This window comes from Macaca nemestrina, chromosome 12, assembly GCF_043159975.1.
Source record: "Macaca nemestrina isolate mMacNem1 chromosome 12, mMacNem.hap1, whole genome shotgun sequence".
NCBI lineage: Eukaryota > Metazoa > Chordata > Mammalia > Primates > Cercopithecidae > Macaca > Macaca nemestrina.
In genome coordinates, this window is record NC_092136.1 from 29,972,501 (window position 1) to 29,994,636 (window position 22,136).

Consider the following 22,136-nt stretch of genomic DNA (forward strand, 5'->3'; position numbering starts at 1 on the left):
CATTGAATTGTAATAATCCCCATGTGTCAAGGGTGGAGCCAGGTGGAGATAATTGAATCATAGGAGTGGTTTCCTCCATACTGTTCTCATGGTAGTGAATAAGTCTCACGAGATCTGATGGTTTTATAAACAGGAGTTCCCCTGCATAAGCTCTCTTGCCTGCTGCCATGTAAGATATGCCTTTGCTTCTCCTTTGCCTTCCGCCATGATTGTGAGGCCTTCCCAGCATGTGGAATTGTGAATTCATTAAACCTCTTTTCCCTTTACAAATTACCCGGTCTCAGGTATGTCTTTATTAGCAGTGTGGGAACAGACTAATACAGCCTTGTATGTAGGTAAGCTAGGTAAGGAATTTAGATGCTATTCCAAGTGCAGTGGGGAGCCAAGGAAGAGTGGTGAAGTAGGGGATGGACCAAGTGCTCTGAGAACTAGCTAAGAGAACAGTTGATGACAGGGAGAGGGAGGGAAAGTTTCAGACAGGAGATGAAGATTGAGCTATGCCTTTGCTCATATGTTGGCAGAACAGGAAGATATTTCAGGCAGAGGGATAGTATAGTCAGGGTGTGGAAATGCAAGGTGTGTTCAAGGAAGCGTGTGACATGAGGTGTGATCAGAGCAAGGTGATGGTCTTGGGGTGGCAAGCTCTGACTGTGAAGGGCATAGTGTGCCAGGGCTCAGAGCTTAGACATGGTTCTAAGATGATGGATGGTTTAATCAGGGGAGTACCATTTGACAGATAACTCTTGTAGCATAACTCCAGTAGAGTGGAGGAAGACCATATCCAAAGGTAGCCATTAGGAGTGCAATTGCAGTGGTTCAGGGGATGAAGAAGGGAGACTAGAATTAGAAGAGCTTAAAGGAAGAAGTGACAGGACTCAAGACTCACTGAAGGTAGGGATGAGGAACCTCAAGAGTTTACCTTTCAAATTTTTAGTTTGATCAACTCTCTAGAAGTTGATGCTGTTACGTGAATAATAAAAGGGAAGAGGTTTGGTGGGGGAAAGAAGGTGAGTTCTACCTGAGATAAGTTGGAATTTGGACACCTATAGGAGACCCTGCAAACAGTAGGAAATAGGTGTCTGCAGCTCGAGATAATTTTGGAGACTTGAGAAGTGCATATGGCTGTTATAGGTGGAAGTAGGAGGTGAACAGAGCACCATGGTCAGAGGAAATAGCAACAGATGTAAAAAGAAAGGAAGAGAAAACCAGGAAGGAGATGGGAAAAGATCGAGAGATGGGAGGAGAACCAGGAAGGAGTAGGGTTCTGGAAGCTGGGGGCAGTGTTTCAAAATAAGGCAGAAAGGTCACATAGGATGAAGGCAGTAAAGAGGTTTTTGTATTTGATGGCTAGCATGTGATTGGTGACCTGAGCAATAGCAACTTCATATAAAGATTTGGTGGGGCACAGTGGCTCATGCCTGAAAGCCCAGCACTTTGGGAGACCAAGGCAGGTGGAACACTTGAGCCCAGAAGTTCGAGACCAGCCTGAGCAACAGGGTGAAAACCCATCTCTGCAAACAATACAAAAATTAGCCATGCCACTGCACTCTAGCCTGGGCAGAGTGAGACAGTTTCCAAAAAAAAAAAAAAAAAAAAAAAAAGGCAAGATTTGAAGGGTGAAAAATGGACGTAAAGAATACAGACAACTTTTAAATAAGCTTAATCAAGCAAGGAAGGGGAGAATTAAGGTGATAGTTTATACGAGTAAATAAACTGCTGTGGAAAAATACCAATTAAGATGGGAAAGGCCAGGTGCAGTGGTTCATACCTGTAATCCCAACACTTTGGGAGGATGAGGCAGTCAGGTTACTTGAGGACAAGAGTTCAAGGCCAGACTGATCAACAATAAGAGATTCTGTCTCTGTACAATATTAAAAAAATATCAGCCAGGCATGGTGGTGCATGCCTGTAGTGCTAGCTACTCAAGAGACTGAGGAGGGAGAATCACTTCTGCAGCCAAGGATTTTGAAACTGCAGTGAGCTATGATTGCACTACTGCATTCCAGCCTGAGCAACAGAGCAAGACCTCATCTCTGTCTCTCAAAAAAAAAAAAAAAAAAAAAAAAAAAAAAAAAAAAAAAAAAGGGAAAGGGTGAAACAGGTTTTAAGCTAATGTGAGTAACATGTCAGTAGGAGAGATTGAAGATATTAGAGTAAGAATAACTGAAGAAGGTAAGACCATGTTATGCTGAAGGAGAAGAACTTCCTGTGAGATCAAGAACAAAAGTGAGAGTTAAAGGAGAGGGAGTTTCCTTTTCTGTCCTAGACTGAGACAGGAGGGAAAGAATTATTTATAGGTAGCATATCTGGTTTGTTCGTAATTATATGGTAGGAAGTGTGCTGAGCACTTTATGTGCCGTGTCTTGTTTTATCTGTAACGTATGAAAATACCCTATGAAAATACATACTCCCACTTTATAGATAATGAAACTGAGGCTCAGAGCTGTGAAGAAACTTGCCTGAGGCCATACACTTAGGGTAAAGCCCAGGATGATTCCAGACCCCTTATTCTTGTTCTTAACCACGGTCCTAGCCTGCCTCCCGCTGGTGAGTTTCCCTGTTTTCTCTGAGAAGTAGGGAGTGAAATCTCTGCTGAGAATGAGTAGAAGAGAGGCTGGGGCTTGAAAGAACCAAAGGTTTGGGGCAGCCACTTGAGGAACAAGAAAAGGCACCAGCTGGTGTTAAGCTTAAAGCATGTGCAAGCAAGACGGAGGACCCAGTCGAAGCCAGAGTTCTTAGGGAGATGATGCAGTCAGTTAGGACATTGACTGGTACTTTCCAGAAGTGCAGTAGCAGAAGGGAATAAAACCAGTTGTTTTGTTGATCCAAGAATAAGCTGAGACGTGACTGACCAAGGATCCCAATTGAGAAGGACATGAAACCAGAAAGAGCCTGGTGGGGGGAACAGGGACAGGAAGTCTTAAGTGGAAAAGCAGGCTTGGTGGTAATAAAGTAATGGAACATGTAGGTGGGAAGGGTATTATGATCGGAGAGTTTCTAAGTTGAAGCTTTCAGGGGTGGTGGTGTTAAAGTGTTCATTTTTTTTTCTGGGTAACTAACAATCTCAAAGGACAAATGTTTGTTTTTCTTTCTTATGGGTCTGTGAGTTGGCAGGGGTTCCACTGATTTCAACTGGGCTGGTCTGGGTTGGTTGTGCTCCAGGCTGCAGGGCTCAGGCAGAAGGGACAGCAGCCATCAGAGGATGCTCTTCTCAGGGTGGGTCGCAGAAGCACAAGAGGCGAAGCCAAACACACAGGTGCACATAAGGCCTCTGTGCACATCACACTCACCCATATTCCACTGGCCAAAAGGAGTCACATGGCTAAGTTCCCAATGAGTGAAGTAGGGAAGTATATGCCATCCTCAAGGAAGCAGGGTGGATAAATATTTCTAAACAATACTCCAGTCACTCCATGTGAGTAAGGGGGTTTGTTCAGGGTACAGGGGACAGGAGGGAAAGAATATTTGCATGCACGAGGTCAATAAAGCAAATGGTAACAAAACAAGGATAGTAGTTACCCAAACGTTATGAAACAGAAAATATTAATATTCAGAAATCCTGAGCATGTGTCTTTTTAAATAGCACCTACTGTTCGAGTCTTGGGTTGCGCCTTGGTGTAAGAGGCTTTTTATGGAGCCTCATTGGTTAGGCTGGTGATCGTGTCCATGTGAGGGTCCCGGCTTTCTCAAGGACAGCAGAACTGGCTCAGAGCAACCAGTCTATCACCTAGGCAGGTAGAACAGAGAGCTCACGCCTTCCTTCATTAATCTACCCATCCAGTCAAAAGATATTTCTTGAATGGTTGCTTCTAGGTACTGGATGTACAATGATAAGCCAGACGGACATGGTCTCTGACATCTTAGAGCTTGTGGTTTAGAGAGGAGATTTTTTTTTTTAAGTTAAAAACAAACGGAGTGTGGTCAATGCTATGCAATTTAAAAAACAAACTAACGGTCAGATTCCTATCCGATCCTGTGTTGGTTCAGTGGTGCTTGTTCAATTCCATTATGCTTGTTCTGAAAGCCTCATTCCGCACAGTGTATGTAACCACCACCATGAGCACTGATGGAGCATTTCTTATGGAGCACTGGGCTAGGCACCAGGGAATACAATGATTCTGCAATGAGTTTACAATCCATCTGTGAAAACGGTGCTTGACCATAAGAAAACATCAATATGATGTTATTAGTTTCTTATCACACTCACCTCATACTGGCACTAAACATACATGCAGGGAATTCATAGGAAGAAGTAATTCATTCCACTCTTTGTTGAATGCCCTCCTGGTGCTGAGCAGTATGCCGCCCGCGTATCTTGTTAAGGGTGGCCCGTGTATGGCTGGGACACAGCGCTGGAGCCCCATGGCAGTGTAAGCATTTTCCCACTAGATGGCGCCCAAGTGATCCTTTCAGACAACGTTATCCTGAAGGCGCTTCCTTCTGAGTGTCTCTGAAGAGCCTGGGCATTTTTTTTTTTCTTTCCTGAGTACTATACAGAGCCTTAGAAGGAGGGAGGAGTGGCGGACAAGTGCCAGAAGTATCAGAGCTGTTTTATATGTGAATTAGAGAGCATCTGGCACTGAACAGATGCAGTAGCACCTTTATATGCTCACTGTCCTTGACAATGTTTGTGTTACTAACCTAACTAATGATGACCTTAAAATTCATTATGCAATTGATTCATGCATAACCATTGGCAGGTTGTATTATCCAGGAGGATGGGCAAACGACCTGAGGCTATTGGGCCCAGGAGAGAACTCATTCACATCTTTCTGTCCAGGAAAGATTGGTTTAGTAATCTCAGAATATCCAGACTAGGAGCTAGTGGCACTTTATTGCCATTTAAAAAAAAGAGCTGTTCTTTCTACCTTTCTCTACTTTTTAATGTAAAAATTTCAGTTCTACAGAGAGATGAAATAGCATACATCCACATGCTCCTTTCCAGGATTCGCCACTTTTTATCATTCTCCAACATCTGGCTCGCTCTCTTTTTCTGCACTATGAGACTCATGAATTTTAATTTTTTTCTGTTTCATAACGTTATCATATTTTTTCTTTTGATGCTTAGATTGTTTCAGATTTGGCCCTTCAAGCTGGCTACACCTCATTGCTCCTTGAGCACTTACTTGCATTCTACCCCTCACCCTCAAATGTTTTAAGTTCACCTTGATTTTCTATGCCAGGTCTTGAAACCAGCCATTTCTCCATGCATCCTGGTTTCTTATAGTGGGAAATTGTATTTAGGAACTGCGATTTGGGTGCTGGCTATTAGAGGTGCTGATATCCAAAGTCGAAACCAAGGCTTCCTCTTAGGGTTTCTTAAACTCAAAAGTTGAGTTCTGAAGTGGAACCACTCTGCTGACTTCCACTGCTGACCACCAGACTGGTGTTGGTTTACCTTGGCCCTAGGCTGAGTTCCTTGGCCATCAAAAAAGATGAGCAGCAGGAGGGCCCAAGAGTGACCCAGAATGCCACACTTCTAGCTGGCATGGCAGTGATCCCAGCCTTTCAGTCCTTGAAGGATACTGGGCATCTGAGGAGGATAGGAAAGCAACCCAGATGAGAGGATTTATGGGGAGAGATTATAGGTCCTTAATACATTTATCTTCTTAGTCATATTTTGGACAGAGGCAGAGAAACAGAGGAACTGGCCATAAGCCATGCCCAAAAATGTTTGTAGGGCAAGAGTTATCAGAGAGGAAGAGGATTTGTGCAGGCTGATTCCTGAGCCATAAGCAGGAATGATTAAGAGCAAACTTAAGGGGAGTGGGGAAAAGGCTTACAAAGCTGTGTGTTACTGACTTTTGGGGCTGCCCTCCAGGGGAGTTGTGGAATCGCCTAGGGCGGTGTCACTGAAAACTGCCTCATCTCGCTCCAGCCTTTTGTGTCTTGATGCTCCCAGAAGAAGAACAGTGCCCAGGCTGATTCAAACTGGGGATGGTATTAGGTGGCAGTTAGCAGCCTGGGCTTGGATTTAATCTGTATTCCTTTCCTGGCTTTGGGCAAAGTTACCCAATCTTTGTGAATCTCTGTTTCCTCATTTACAAAATTGGGACCCTCATAGTGGCCCTCAGAGTTTTTGTGAAGTTTAAGTGAAGAACTGTCTATAAATCCCTTAATATGGAGTCTGATATATAGTAAGTGCTCAATAAATGGTGGATGGAGTCTGGTATATAGTAAGTGCTCAATAACTGGTGGATGCTGTTCTTATAATCCAGAGCTCTGTTTGTTAGTTGTTGTTTTAGGGGGCAGGGGAAGAAATCCATAAAGGGCCAGAGAAGAAAGATAATAAAAGAGAAGTCTTTAAGGGTAAAGAATACACACTGGACACAAGGAGGTAGTCTTCACTAGACAAAGTATTGTATGGCAAATAGTATTTTATATTTTATGTGCTGAAGCTCTTTGACCCCAGAGAATTAATGTTTAAATCTTTGTAGAGGATTTTATGTTATTAAAGAACTCATCAATCATAGCTCAGCTTCTGATGAAGGTATAGAAGGATGTGAAAGACCTTCCCTCCTGCTTAAACAGTAAGAAATCACTAGATTAAACCAAAGAAAATAACAATTTTCATTAAAGCCATAATATGTCTGTGAATATGAAATCTGAAAGAATTTAAACTCCAGAGGGATGAGTTCTTCCAGGATGAGCAAGAGATTCGGGCTGCTTCATACTTGAAGGCAGTTGCTGAGGTTGGGGGCAGGGCAAGTGCAGGAAGAGGCCTAACAGAGGAGGAGGAGGGCCAGGAAAACTTTTGAATCTGTGGGCTGACTGCTTGAACTGAAATCTAGAGGAGACCCCAAGGCAAAGACAATTCTCTCCACCAAGTATTTTCTTAAATGGAATTTAGCTGTGCAAGCAAAGGCTGGAATGAGGCTACGAAGCAGGAGATCTTGGGATGTCGTCACCTTACAGCTTCATAAGCCTGTGGTCTCAAACTCTCACAGTCTCATGGGCTCACAGCTTCCCAGTCTTGTAGTCATGGGAGTGCAGGAAGCTGGGGGAAGGAGGAGATGAAAATCAAAGAGAGATTTCCTTAAGTTTATGGAGTTTGAATTTCAAGGCTCTTCTGATGAGGTTATAGCTTCAGTCCTGCCCCAAATCAGCTTAACCCTTGATTGGGTCGAACTGATTCATCCCTCATCAGTTCTCCTGCCAACGTAATAGAGGAAAGGGCATTTCCAATCAAAGGAAACAATAGATCTCCTGTTGTGAAGAAGCAAGAAAATAAGATCTACATTTAAGAGAACACTCAGTCAAAAGAAATAGAGCATGGATGATGAAATGGAAATTTTCAAACAAGAAACTTTTACATAACTTTAAAATAAATGCACTAAAAGATTGACAGGAAAAGATGAATATAATGGATGAAGACATGAAAAATTCACAAAATCAATGAGCAAAAATCACAAACATTCCTATACACCAACAATAGACAAGCAGAGAGCCAAATCATGAATGAACTCCCATTCACAGTTGCTACAAAGAGAACAAAACACCTAGGAATACAGATAACAAGGGATGTAAAGGACCTCTTCAAGGAGAACTACAAACCACTACTCAAGGAAATAAGAGAGGACACAAACACATGGAAAAACATTCCATCCTCATGGATAGGAAGAATCAATATTGTGAAAATGGCCATACTGCCCAAAGTAATTTATAGATCCAATGCTATTCCCATCAAACTACCATTGATGTGTTTTACAGATTTAGAAAAAAAAATACTTTAAATGCCATATGGAACCAAAAAGAACCCGTATAGCCAAAACAATCCTAAGCAAAAAGAATAAAGCTGGAGGCATCATGCTACCTGACTTCAAACTATACTACACGGCTACAGTAATCAAAACAGCATGGTGCTGGTGCCAAAACAGACATATAGACCAATGGAACAGAACAGAGACCTCAGAAAGAACACCATACATCTACAATCATCTGATCTTCAACAGACCTGACAAAAACAAGCAATGAGGAAAGGATTCCCTGTTTAATAAATGGTTCTGGGAAAACTGGCCAGCCATATGCAGAAAACTGAAACTGGACCCCTTTCTTACACCTTAAAAATTAACTCAAGATGGATTAAAGGCTTAAATGTAAAGCCCGAAACTATAAAAACCCTAGAAGAAAACATAGGCAACACCATTCAGGACATAGGCATGGGCAAAGACTTAATGAAGAAAATGCCAAAAGCAATTGCAACATAAGCTAAAATTGACAAATGGGACCTAATTAGAGTAAAAAGCTTCTGCACAGCAAAAGAAACTATCATCAGAACAAACAGGCAACCTACAGAATGGGAGAACATTTTTGTAATCTACCCATCTGACAAAGTTCTGATATCCAGAATCTACAAGGAACTTAAACAAATTTACAAGAAAAAAACAAACCCATCAAAAAGTGGACAAAAGATATGAACAGGCACTTCGCAAAAGAAAACATTTATGGCCGGGCAAGGTGGCTCATGCCTGTAATACCAGCACTTTGGGAGGCTGAGGTGGTGGATCACGTGAGATCAGGAGTTTGTCACCAGCCTGGCCAACATGGTGAAACCCCATCTCTACTAAAAATACAGAAATTAGCTAGGCGTGGTGGTGTGCATCTGTACTCCCATCTACTTGGGAGGCTGAAGCAGGAAAATCGTTTGAACCCGGGAGGTAGAGGTTGCAGTGAGCCAAGGTCATGCCACTGCACTCCAGCCTGGGCAACAGAGCAAGACTCTGTCTCAAAACAAACAAACAGACAGACAAATAAACAAAACAAGAAGATATTTATGCAGCCAACAAACATATAAAAAAAGCTTAACATCACTATTATTAGAGAAATGCAAATTAGAAACACAATGAGATACTATCTCATGCCAGTCAGAATGGCGGTTGTTAAAAAGTCAAGAAATAATAGATGCTGGTGAGGCTGTGGAGAAATAGGAAAGCTTTTAAACTGTTGGTGGGAATGTAAATTAGGTCAGCCATTGTGGAAGACAGCATGGTGATTCCTCAAGGATCTAGAACCAGAAATACCATTTGACCCAGCAATTCCTTTATTGGGTATATACCCAAAGGAATATGAATCTTTCTACTATAGAGACATATGCACACGTATGTTTATTGCAGCACTATGTACAATTGCAAAGATATGAAACCAACCCAAATGCCCATCAGTGATAGATTCAATAAAGAAAATGAGATATATAATGCATCATGGAATACTATGTAGCCATAAAAAGGAATGAGATCGTGTCCTTTGCAGGGACCTGGATGAAGCTGGAAGGCATCATCCTCAGCAAACTAACACAGGAACAGAAAACCAAACACCACATGTTGTCACAACAAGTGGGAGCTCAACGATGAGAATACATGGACACAGGGAGGGAAACAACACACGCCAGGGCCTGTCCGGGGGTGGGGAGTGAGGGGAGGGAGAACATCAGGACAAATATCTAATGCATGCAGGGCTTAAAACCTAGATGATGGGTAGACAGGTGGAGCAAACCACCATGGCACACGTATTCCTATGTAACAAACCTGCACGTTCTGCACATGCATCCTGAAATTTAAAGTAAAATAACAAAAAAAAGAAAAAAATTCAGGAGAGATTTGGAAAGTATTTAAAAGAACAAAATGGAAACCCTAGCACTGAACAATACAATAAAAAAGAAACCAGCTGGAAATCCTGGAACTGAAAAATGCATTATCTGAAATAAAACAAAAATTTATTGGAGGCGATTAACAGCCTATTGGTCAAAATAGAAGAAAGGATCAGGGAACTTAAAGACATATCAATAGAAATCAACCAAACTGAAGCATAGGGAAAAGAGACTGAAAGTATTTAGCAATCTTAACTCTTTGTGCTACCCTAGCCAGACTCTGTCCATTGAGTTCCATTAGCAGAGCTATTTCCATGTGAGTGTTTTATGATAACCCTGGCAACTTTGGGGGAAGAAAGGCTTTCTGAAGCAAAGTGGTAGATGCTATTCTTTCTGGACAATCATTTTCTCAACTGAATGGACAGGCCATTGGACACAGGGTGGTGGGGAGGGGCTTTAATAATGGTTTGTTTGGACAGGAATAATTTTGAATTGGTTTTTTGGTCTAACCATTCATTCAGTTAGTAGCTATGGTAATTGAGCACTGACTTGATGGACATATAGGTGTAAACAGGACAGATGATATCCCTGCTCTCGTGGAACTGTGTCGTGGGGGAGGCAGACAACTCAATAAACAGTCATCATAGAGTCAGGTGGATTGGGGTTACAGGTCAACTCACAGGCTGAGCTGAGGACCTGTCATTGTTCCTGATGAACACCTGAGCCCCTGAAAAAAGCCAACACTTAGTACTTACTATGAACCAGGCATTATTTGGAGTACCTTCCTGTGCTGACTCATTTAATCCCCATTGCAACCCTTGTCACAGCAATGTGACAGACGAGGACACTCAGGCACAGAGGGATAAATAACTTTTCTGCTGTCATACAGCTTGTAAGTGGCAGAGCCAGGATGCAAATTCAGAAGCCAGCCCCAGAGCCCCTTCTTTTATCCTCTCCATGAAACCATCTCTTGATGTGGGAGGGCCTTGGGTCTTCATCATCCAAGCCTTGGCTCTGCTATCACTGTCTGGGATGCTAAGCCTGATGAGTTTAGGATTCTAGTCAGTGATGAGATGAGGCTCTCATGAACCCTGGAGCAGTGGGTCAGAACCTGAACTGTCCCCTGTGATTCCTGGACCAAAACAGTCAGTGCCTCAGATCCAGACAAGACTCAAGAAAAATAACAGTATTTGTTGCCACTTATTGAGCATTTTTATGTACCAGGTGCTGTGCTAAGTGCTTTACACACAATATCTCATTTAATCCCCAAGACGACTGAGAAAAACACATTGTTGTAGGTACAAATATTCTCATTTCCAAATGAGAGACCTTGGCTCAGAAAATACAGTGGCCTTTTTTAGAGTCACACAACTAGAAAGTGGTCGAACTAAGATTTGGACCCTGGCTGGCATCACAGACTGTGTCATCTTTGAAGGAGGAGAGAAAATGCAAATGCCTCTCTCTGAATTTTTTTTAAGTCCTCCTTTTCTTTCTAAGAGGAAACAGTAAAGAAAAACAAAACCCAACCACTTCTTAGAAGTGTGTGTGTCTCTCCTGCAATCCCCTTCCCTGCACCAAATGCTGAAGATAAGAAGACTTTTGAATGAGGCTAAGGGTGTTCATTTTTTGTTGAGAGCCTTTTCCAGCTGTCTTACTGGTCTAGAAATTAATAAAGATTTCCTTTCAGTTCTGTAGAAGCAGGGTCTATCCAACTGCCCCTTCTGTTTGGGAATGTAGTCATGGGGGAAGATTGGCGATGATGCCAGAATTTGAGAGCTCAGGGCACAGTCCAGCTTCATTGACAGATATCACTACACACACACAAACACACACACACATGCACACACCTATACCCCTCTTCTCCTGCAGTAAGATATTGTTAAGGAATCTGAGCACATCTTCCAGGCTCTTTGCCTGCTCTGGTCTTTCAGACTCAGGACCACCTGCTAGGTTGGCCAGCGATACTTCCTTGGCAGGAACACTCAGCTGTGTTCACTGTTCTGCCCTGGACAGAGAGGTGTAGTCAGGCTGCCCCTGGACCCAGGCTCGCCAGCTCTTCAAGTAGAGGCAAGAGTGGAGAGGGAATTTAAGGCGTTCCTTGATGTGGGGAGGGAGTGCAGCTCTCTCCTCCTCTTGCTGTTTCCCTAATATTCCTTTTTCCAAGCACATTTCCAAGAAGTGGCCCCTTTGTCTCTGGTTGTTTGGAAGTTGTTCCCCATCTTGGGGCCAACTCTGCCCTCCCCTTCAGAGTGAAAAGGAACCTCATTAAGAAGAATGGAGATGTTGCATGTGTTTAGAATCCTGGCTACTTCTGAAGGACAGCCCCTGAGCCTACAGGAACAGGTGGTCCAGCATTTCACATGGCCAGGGATCGGGCACCTGGTTGAGGATGGGAACTGAGCCCTCTAGAGACTGCAAGAGACCCTGGAGCTGGCCAAAGCCCAAATGGATGTGCCAAGGAAGCCTAAATGGAGATGAGCACTGCCTTCCCTTGGATTTGGGGAGGGGCCTGAGGCACAGCTGTCTGCTTCCAGCTTCCATATGGAGAGAAGAAACTGGGAGCAGGCTGGCAGCATTTGCTGCTGGTTCTAATTTGGGATCCCCAGCAGGAGGTTTGCTGAGGGAGCTGGGATTTAACACCTTGCAGGCTGGGAAGCTGCCCGTCCCTGAGGGCGGGGGCTGTGCAGGAAGGCTTGTTTTGTTGTCTCTCACACCCTACATATCGCTTCCGTAGCCCAGCAGCAGATGGGTAGATGGGGGCGATGAGGAGTGTGAGGTGTGCAGGAAGAAGGAACGTGCATTATAAAAAGGGAGCGGGCAAAGATTCCATGTATCTCTCTTAGGGGTGGAAAAATTCTGCCGTTTCAAAATGGAGTGGGAGAGGCCTGGGTCAGAATGCCCCAAAGACAGTTTAACATACCAGCAAAGACTCAGCGTTGATACTAGACAGATCCGAGGTCAAATCTCTGCTCTGCCACTCAATACAAACAGCTAACATTTACTAATTTTCCTGAGTTTGCCATGCACAATTTGATTTAAGCCTTACAAAACCATACACAGTAGCTGCCACTTTTATTCACATTTGATTCAAGCTGACTGAGGTTCTGACAGAGGAAGTAACTTGCCCAAGGCTGCACAGCTAGGGAAAATAAAGCTGAGTTTCAAACTAAGGCCAGTCAGATTCTGCAGTCTCTGTTCTTAACCACTGCTTTACCATTAGGACAACAATTTACAGTCTTCTAACTTCCTGGCATCTGAGTTTAGGGAAATCACTTAACTTCTCCATCTTTAGTGTTCCACATCTGGAAAACATCTGGAAAACGGGGAGATGAATGTTGTTCTCTTTGGTTTTTTATGAAGATTAAATGAGAAAATGCAAAGCTTTAGTGCCTGGCCTATAATAATATCATCATCCATTTATTCAACAAATATGCATTGAGCACCTGTTACATGCCAGGTACCATTCTAGGTGTACACGCTAGAAAAGATCCCAGCTCTATCAAAGGGAGTAAGCAAGTAAGCGAGATAATTTCAAATAAGCATGTGTACTATGAAGAAAACAAAACAGAGTAATGATATTGACCATAGAATTAAGAGGGCCTATTTTAGCTGGATGGCAAGGAAGGCCTTTTGAAGAAGTGGCAGTCGTGCTTATTATTTTTATTACTATATCTTTTTAGGTGAAGTCTTGCTCTGTCACCCAGGCTAGAGTGCAGTGGTGCAATCATATAAGCTTAATTCTTACAGGAAAGAGATGCAGACGAAGAGGGGCCTTCTAGGTTTAGGAAACAGCAAGTACAAGGTGGGAGTGGGGCACAGAAAGCAGGCGGTGTCTGGGGCAGTGTGGACAAGCAGATGAGTGGTACGTGAGATTGGGAGGAGGGTTGCTTTAGGCAGCCAGCAAGGCAGGGCTACAAATGTCATAGGAAGGTGTTTACACAGTGGAGAACCTTTGGAAGGAGAACCTCTTTGAATCAAGAGGATAATGTGATCTGATTCATTTATTTAAAAGGTGGCTTTGGATGCTGGGTAGACAATAGAATGTTAGGGGACAAGGGTGAATGGCAGGCGTATTAGTTTGTTTTCACGCTGCTATGTAGAAATACCCGAGACTGGGTAATTTATAAAGGAAAGAGGTTTAATTGACTCACAGTTCCGTGGGGCTGGGGAGGCCTCAGGAAACTTACAATCACAGCAGAAGGGGAAGCAAACACGTCCTTCTTCACATGGTAGCAGGAGAGAGAAGTGCCAAGTGAAGATGGAAAACCTCTTATAAAACCATCAAATCTCGTGAAAACTCACTCACTGTCACGAGAACAGCATGAGAGTAACCACTCACATGATTCAGTTACCTCCCACCAAGTCCCTCCTATGACATGTGGGGATTATGGGAACTACAAAGATGAGATTTGGTTGGGGACACAGCCAGACCATATCACCAGGAGATCAAGGAGGAGATGAGATTACAAAGAGACAGGTGATGGAGGCTGGGACTAGACAGAAGCCCCAAGTAGAAACTAGTGGATGATGCTTCCCATCATTGGCACAGGGCAGCAGCAATAAAGATCTTAGTGAAGAGATAGATAGTATGACCTAGCAGTAGTTTTTACAAAAGTAAGAAGCCTCAGACCTCATAGCTTTGTCAAAAGTGGAGTTTGGGCTCTTTTCCTAACACTAGAAATGTTACTACTGTCATCTTGCCATGGTGCAGTATCCACTGATAATATTTTTATTTTCAGTTATGAAATCTTATACTTTTGGGGAGTTATTGAATATAACTATGTATCCAGAGTTTAAGAAGGCAATCTGGATTTCTGTATAGAAATAGGGAAGGTATACTTTTTATGTAAAGAGCTGGATAGTAAGTATTTTCATTTTATGGGGCCTACTGTCTCTTGCTATAATTACTTAACTCTGCCATGATAGTCCAAAAACAGCCATAGGCAATACATAAATGAATGGGTGTCACTGTGTTCCAATAAAACTTTACTTACAAAAGCAGGCAGTGGGCTATATTTGGCCCAAGGATCATAGTGTGCCACCCCCAGGTAGAGAATATAATTTATTTCATTATCCAAATAATTTTTCCATAGAACCACTTCAAGACATTTTCCCCAAACTTTTGGTTACAAAAATACAGTGCATCTGCTATACCTGTGCTTATCTTAACACTAGAAAACATGATCTAATTTAAAGACTATTCAATACAGTGTTTTTCAAATCTCAGGGATTCCTTGGAGGTAACTCAGCAGACAACTAGGTAGGGGTCAAGGTGGAGGGTTTTGGGCCCCTCATTCTGCTTTAACCAGGAGCCCCTTTTTGATACATTTAGTTTTATTGGTGATCTTGATAGGAGTTCATTTGAACGAAAGGAGTTGGGAGCAAGAAAATATGAGAAAATCATCAATCCAGTCCGACTGGTTGGAAATCATCTCTCCTTTCCACTGTCATGCTTTAAAGAGGCATTTATTACATGACTGCTCATAGAATAAATTAGTGCCTTGGTTTCCTGCCTGGATGGTGGAGGGAAGAGAGTAGAGCTGTGGGGAGGGTCTACTTTCTGAGCCTTTTAAGGTAGGGGCAGCAGGCTGGCATTTGTCAGGCCTGGAGAGGAAGGATGATAGGGTGGCTTAAACTTTACATTCAAACACAGCTAGGTTTGAGGCTTTGCTCTGTCACTTAGTGGCTAGACAAGTTATTTATTTAACTCTCTGATCTATGTTTTCCCAGCTGGAAAATTGTGAGGACACCACTTCCCTTCCCAAGCTGTTGGGTGGATTAAATGAATTAATCTATGTAAATTGCCTGGCACGTTGCCAGCTGCTTAAGAAATATTAATTTCCTTCTTCCTTTTCCTTATTCATCCTGTTCTCAGGGGTGTGACATGAGCTCAAAGTCTCTTTGAGACCTTCTCCGGTCTCTTTCTTATTGACCTCCCTTTTTATGTCCCAATCTTTTCTTCTTTTCTTAGGATGCGGCCAGGTTCTGCAAGCCCCAAAGGGTCAGATTTTGTTGGAAAGCTATCCCCTAAATGCTCACTGCGAATGGACCATTCATACTAAACCTGGGTTCAACATCCAACTAAGGTAAGGAGCTGGGGTCAGAACTAAGGAGTCTGAGGTTTTAAGGACACAGCAATGGGATAGAAGGCTTTTGGTCACTGGAATCCTCTGGAGCCTTTATATATATTGGAGCCTTTCTCTTTACCACTCTGTGATTCTCTGGGATAAGGCCTGGCTGAAACTACAGCCAACTAAATGCTTGTCATCACTGCCTTAGAAGTGTAGGGCTCAGATGATTTTGACCCAAGGATAACACCAACAAAGCAAAATACTGAGAGCAGTCTACCCACCCACAAATCTTCAACAGTGTTTCCTACTTACTCAGGACCGGGCTGGTTCCTATGGGAGGGATGTAAAGAAATAAAAGGCACAGGCCTAACTTTCAAAGAATTATACTTTAGATTGGGGCTGATGCTTGTCACAGCTCCTTTAATTGGAGCTTTCAGAAAAAAAGCAAACATCCCACAACAAATAAACTAATTCTCTCACCTGTGTGGAAGACGAGTCATTTCTTTTTATGGAGCTTTAGGGCCCTCGCAAATGTTGTTTATGCCATAGTCCAAAGTATAGACCCTGTTTTATTGTAACTATTGATAAATGCTACACAAGGGACCTGTTTGGTGAGAGCTGTTCATGACTGCATCATCGTGCTGGAACAGTTCATGGCACACTATAGTTGCATGATAAATACTTGTTGCACGAATAAATGCCAAAAGAACTGCTTTCTGACTCCAGCGTATCTTCTCTCTCCTGAAAAACACCTCCCCTTTTCCTCACTCACCCCTAGAATGGCTAGGGTCATTGTCCACTTAGCTCTTCTCATTTTAACTCTGTGGTGACAGTGAACGGATTTAAAATCCCTGATCCCCTAGGGCACAGGCTTTCACTAAGTATTTTCTGGGTGGATAAATGGACACAGAGGTTACCACATGCTACCTGGCTTCTTGAATGTCTCTCTGTCCTCCAGGAGGGGCAACATGGTACCCTGAATTAGAAAAATCCAGCAAAACAGGTCCCCTTCTCAATCTTCCTCTTCAAAACTAGCGCTTGTCAGATTGTGTTTCTACTCCCTGAGAACCCGGGGTTGGGAATGAGTCTCATTAATTCCTAGAGGAAGGCTGGCTCAAGGAACAAGCGATGAACCACACTGTTCTGCCCAGTGGGCTCAAGGCTGAGTCTGCAGGGATGACAAAGGTAGGTGTTAAATGCTGCATGTTAATATTTCAGCAGCTCAGGAACCAAGACCAATGGTCCCCTCTGGGCCTCTCAGGAGCTTCTCCAAAATCCAAGATGCAAAAGGAAATTCTAAAATAGCAACACTGTGGAGGATTGAGAAGCATATTAGCTGCCCAGGAAAGGGCCTTAGGGAGGCATGGAAATGTGTGGATTTCTTTTCCTCAAGTGAAGTCTGGAGCACCTGGCCAGGGATAGTAATAATGATGGAAACACTTGGAGGTATAGACACAATGTTCAGCCCCAAAGCCCAGAAGGTGTGCCCGATGCCCCTTTTCCTTCACCTACCACCAGACCACCACAAAATCTATTTTCTTACTTGAAAAATAGTCCATCCACAGCTGTCTGTCACCACTGTCACCATTCTGCTTCAAGCCACGCCCATCTCCCACTGGGATTCTGTCATGCCCTCCTAACTGGCTTCCTGGCTTCCACTCCTGCCAGCTCTGCCATCTCCTCTCTGCAGAGTGGCTTCAGGGAGCCTTTAAAATCTGCATTATCCCCTTGTTGAAACCTTTCAGTGGCTTCCTATAGACTTGGAATAAAAGCTAGTTTCCTTACCACACAAGATCGGTTACAGGCTCCCCTCACTGGCCTCGGATCCTATCACTCTCCCCTTCATTCACCACCTTGCAGCATCCCTGGTTTTCTTCCAGTTCCTCGAACATACTAACCTCATCATTGCCCCAGGGCCTTTGCACTTACAGATTCCCCTGCCTGGACCACTCTGCCCCCATGACCTTCACATGGCTGGCTCTACTGCATCATTTAAACCTCTGCCCAGCTAGCATCCTCAGAGGGGGCTTCTTTGACCACATTGCATCAGAAACTTAAGACCTTAGTCACTTTTCATGCTCTTACCTGGTTAATTTGATTCGCAGCACTCAGCACTCTAAAATTACCTTGTTTTTTAGTCTCCTTGCTTATTATCTATCTTCTAACCAGAATTAATCTCCATGAGGGCTGGTACGTGTCTAGTTGGTAGTTGGGGCACTGCAATGCTGACAGCACCTAGGACAGTGTCTGGGACAGAGCTGGCCTCCAGAAATATGTGTTCAGTAAGTGAACAAAAGGACAAATGAATGCATGAATGCAAATATAGTTGCAATGTCTCTTCAGCTTCAGGAAAAACTGTGGTTTCTGTCAGGCAGTAGCCTCTCCATTACTCTGTGGACAAAGATATCAAGGCCAAGAGAAGAAGCTGATTCCTTAACACACACAGTGAGCGCGTGGTGGCATCTGGATAAGAAATCAGGTGTCCTCTTAGATGTTAGAGCAGGCTGTACAACATGCAATTCACCGGACCTACACCCTAAAAGCACTGTGATCAACCCTTTGTGAAGTAAACACTGATGAAACTCGATTATTGGATTTCTTTGTTATTAGTACCTTTTAGAACACTTAAATTCGATATACTCTTTGTCACTGTATTCCAGTGTTCCCTAATGCTAGCGTGTTGGGTTTTTACTGTAGTTGGCAGAAATATCCCTACTCCCAACATTTTAGGCAGCAGTTATGAGCCTTTCTATTTCTATTTTTTCTCCAGAGTGTGGAGAAGAAGATACAGATACACATTTTGTGAACTTGATACTCAGGTATTCCCTTGGAAATCCTGGAAAAATGCTTTTGCCTGTCTTGCCCTGGGATGTGGCTGCTGCTTTTCTTGTCTTTTGGATTTGGGGGCTTAATGTCATCTTCTGTGTTTCCAATCTGGTGTATCTCAATGCTTTCAAACCCAAGACCCCTTTTGGATAAGCATGGATGTATCAGGTTTCCTTAACCCCTGAAATTCTGACTTGGTGCTACTTTGTCTGCTCTTTGGGCGAGAATTATCGTCGCCTAGAAGATAATTACCTTCTGATTCTTCCGTCAAACAGAAGAGTGTGCAGAGGTTTTTTGTTGTTGTTTTTTTTCCCCTTTATTTAGTCTTGGAAAACAATATGAGCTTTTTTCATTCTCCAACTATAAAATTACAATAACGTAACCATTCAGTCATATATTTGGCAATATCTGTAGCATCTCCATAGGCCAAGCACTGTGCTGGACACTGTGAAAACCGTGGAACGAGACAGGTGTTCCTCCCTGCCTTCAAGTAACTTGCAGGCTAGTGGAGAAGACAGGCCACACATCCACACACAAAAAGCCAAGGAGGTAAATATAAGAAGTTAAAATTTATGTCTATATTATGAGAAAAATAAGGGATCTTCTTTGGAAAGACTGGTCAGGGAAGCCTCTTTGAGGAGAGAATATTTAAGCTTAGGCCTGAGGATAGGAAGGAACCAGCCATGCAGACTGGGAGGAAAAAGGGCCCTGGAAAAGTGACCAACACATGCAAAGACGGTCTGCATGGATTATGGCACCTTGCTCCACCTGGGCAAGCACTTGCATGTGCGTATACATACAAACAGTGCACAAATACATACTTCTCCACTAAGAGAAATTCGCCAACCTCCGAGGACCATTTTCCTATCAGATCAGGCCAATGACACCATCTGTTCCTCAGGCCTGTTCCTCATCTGGCCTTGAATGTGCCCAGCGGTCTCAGGACTTCCAGGACCCATCCGCTTCCCTCTGTCACCCTGTCCACCCGCAGGTTTGTCATGTTGAGCCTGGAGTTTGACTACATGTGCCAGTATGACTATGTTGAGGTTCGTGATGGGGACAACCGCGATGGCCAGATCATCAAACGTGTCTGTGGCAACGAGCGGCCAGCTCCTATCCAGAGCACAGGATCCTCACTCCACGTCCTCTTCCATTCTGATGGCTCCAAGAATTTTGATGGCTTCCATGCCATTTTTGAGGAGATCACAGGTAAAGGCCAATGAGACAAATGTGGCATTTTGTGGCTTGCTCCAGACAAATACCTCCTTTCCATGTCCCTTCCTTTCTTCCTCTCAGGCTTATTAAAACCTAACAGACTGTGTTCTCAGAAACAGCCTACACACTGAGAAAAAAGAATAGCAAGGTATATTTCAGAAAAGCTTACCCAGAACCAGAACTAGGAATTATCTCCCTTATACAAATGCAGTGGCTAAAGGACAGAGAGGCTGCATGACTTGTCTGAGGTCACACAGATATATGGGCAGAACCAGGGATTTGTACCCAAGCTGTTCGGCTCTAGAGCTCACACAAGGGGACGTCTCATGGTTGAGAGTATTGGCTTTAGATCTCTGACAGATCAAGCTATGTGACCTTGGGTAAGTTCTTCTACCCCTCTGGGCCTCTGTTTCCTAATGATAGTGATCATTAGGAATTATGATAGTGATAAGGGAGTAATAGTAGATCCTTCTCCATTAAAGAGGCTCTGAGAGACAGAACAAATGGAGAGCTTAGCATAGTCTGGTACCTAGTAAGAACTAAACAGCTGCCTAACCCTAGGCATACCCTTACCCTCTGCTTGCCATCTATAAAATAGGTATTAAAAGACTATAATGGTAAATGTTATTGACTTGATGAGTAACTCTAAGCCTGACTGTAATTCTTGCTGTGATCACATTAGGAAGTAGGATTTGACCAAACTGAACAAAATGCTCAATCCTAAGCCATCACCCCACTCTCATTATTCTGAGATCAGATTGCATCAGGTTTTATAAAATAAACACATGCTTGAAGTTTGATTAAAAAAAACTGAATTAAAAAAGAACTTGTAATAGTATTCTGATCATTAAGGTTTCCTTATTTACAGGGTATGACATGAAAGTCTCGGGAAAGAAGGTGGGTGGCTAAATAATCAGTGTTTCTTCAGTCCTGTCTGTTCAGAAAGGCCAGGAGACCCTGCTCTCCTGTCTACCGCTCTTTTAGGATGCTGCCTACAGGAAGTCTCGGCAGGCGCTCTTGCCAGTCTCTGTGCCTGCTCCCTGTGGAGCTGTGCAGGGCCTGGCAGTTCTGAGGCTTTGCTGCTGTGGTGTGATCAGCCTGTGGCTGAATCCTCATCCCTTGGTGACACCCTGCAGGCATAGGCTGAGCAAGGTCCCAAGTGAGAGGCATCTGTGGGGACTTAGGACAGTCAGCAAACCAGGTAGGGGCAGCAGTGACTGGCCGGTCTGTGACTCTGGGACTGAGGGACGGTCAGGAGAATGTCTTTCTCCTCTGAAATGATCTCCTCAACCTCCCTTGGAGAACTTTGGCAATACTGGCCTGCGTTTTATCAATGCTGTCAAATAATACCACTTCCCATTTTTCAAACATCCCTGTTTGTTCACTTGCCCTCAAGATATTTCCTCTGGCTAAAGTCACCTGTCTGCAACCTGCACATCAAAATCCATCCTTCACAGTCCCTACTACATTCTTTCTCCTCTCCTAAATCTTTTCTCTTGCTCCAACAAGCTATGACTTTGCCCTTTTTTGAATGTCATTGCCTCTTCTTTCTTCATAATACACTAACTATATACTTCAAGTCATAGTTGTTTTATATTTTCTTCAAGTAGCTTTAATCTGGTAAATAGGATGTCCCGTTCATCTTTGTATTGCTCCCATGCCTTCCACAGAGCAAGTACTCAATACAGATTTGCTGAACTGAGCCAAGGAATTTACTTCTACATTGGGATAAATGAATGTAGGATTGATGGATAACACACAGATGAGTGTTTCTCAAAATCTTTTCTGTAGAAAAATAGTCCCCAGGATGCCTTGTAAAATGCATGCTTTGAGGTCAAATGAGCTTGAAATTCACAATGTATTTTAGGAAACTCACAATGTATATTAGGGCATTGAACTGAGAAGTTCTGCAGTAAGGAAATCTGGTTAATTAGCATTGAAAGTAAGCAACATTTCTCTAACATATTTGAGCTCAGAACCCTCAGTAAAACATATCAACATCTCAAGGGACTAATGATTACAGAATATAAGTTTGGAAATTATTGAATATACCTTCAACAATGTCATAAAGATTGTCTTCCAGTTGTATTGCCCCTGTAGCCAGGATGCTGAGCTTTTATTTGAAAAAAGATGGTCTTCAGCTACCCAAAGATGTCTCCGTACACTGAAATCCCTATGGGAGAGATACAAGCATGGCTCTGCTTTCATCAGTTTAATATTGTTGTTTGCATTGCCTTGTGGTCTTCAGAATATAGGAGTGTTAAGCATACTTCTGGGGCCCTCAAAAACATCAAATAATATCACCAACATTGGATATTTAATGAGTATCTATTTTAGGCATTTTCAAATAATCATAACATGAATTCAGTAAAGGGAATAAAAAACATTGCAAGAAGACTTTAATAAGCAATTAAAAGGCTTTGGTCAAGACTCTGGGC

At 43.1% G+C, this 22,136-nt stretch overlaps 1 protein-coding gene across 2 annotated transcripts in view; it reads left to right on the forward strand.

The window, feature by feature from the left end:
* Positions 1–22,136, forward strand: part of LOC105471560 (peptidase domain containing associated with muscle regeneration 1) — a 99,265-nt gene that overhangs the window by 41,691 nt on the left and 35,438 nt on the right. For both annotated transcript variants that reach the window (XM_011724098.3, XM_011724099.3), the window contains exons 4-5: positions 15,558–15,672; positions 19,475–19,692. In XM_011724098.3, the coding sequence (XP_011722400.2) occupies positions 15,558–15,672; positions 19,475–19,692 (333 nt within the window). The remainder of the gene's footprint in view (positions 1–15,557; positions 15,673–19,474; positions 19,693–22,136) is intronic.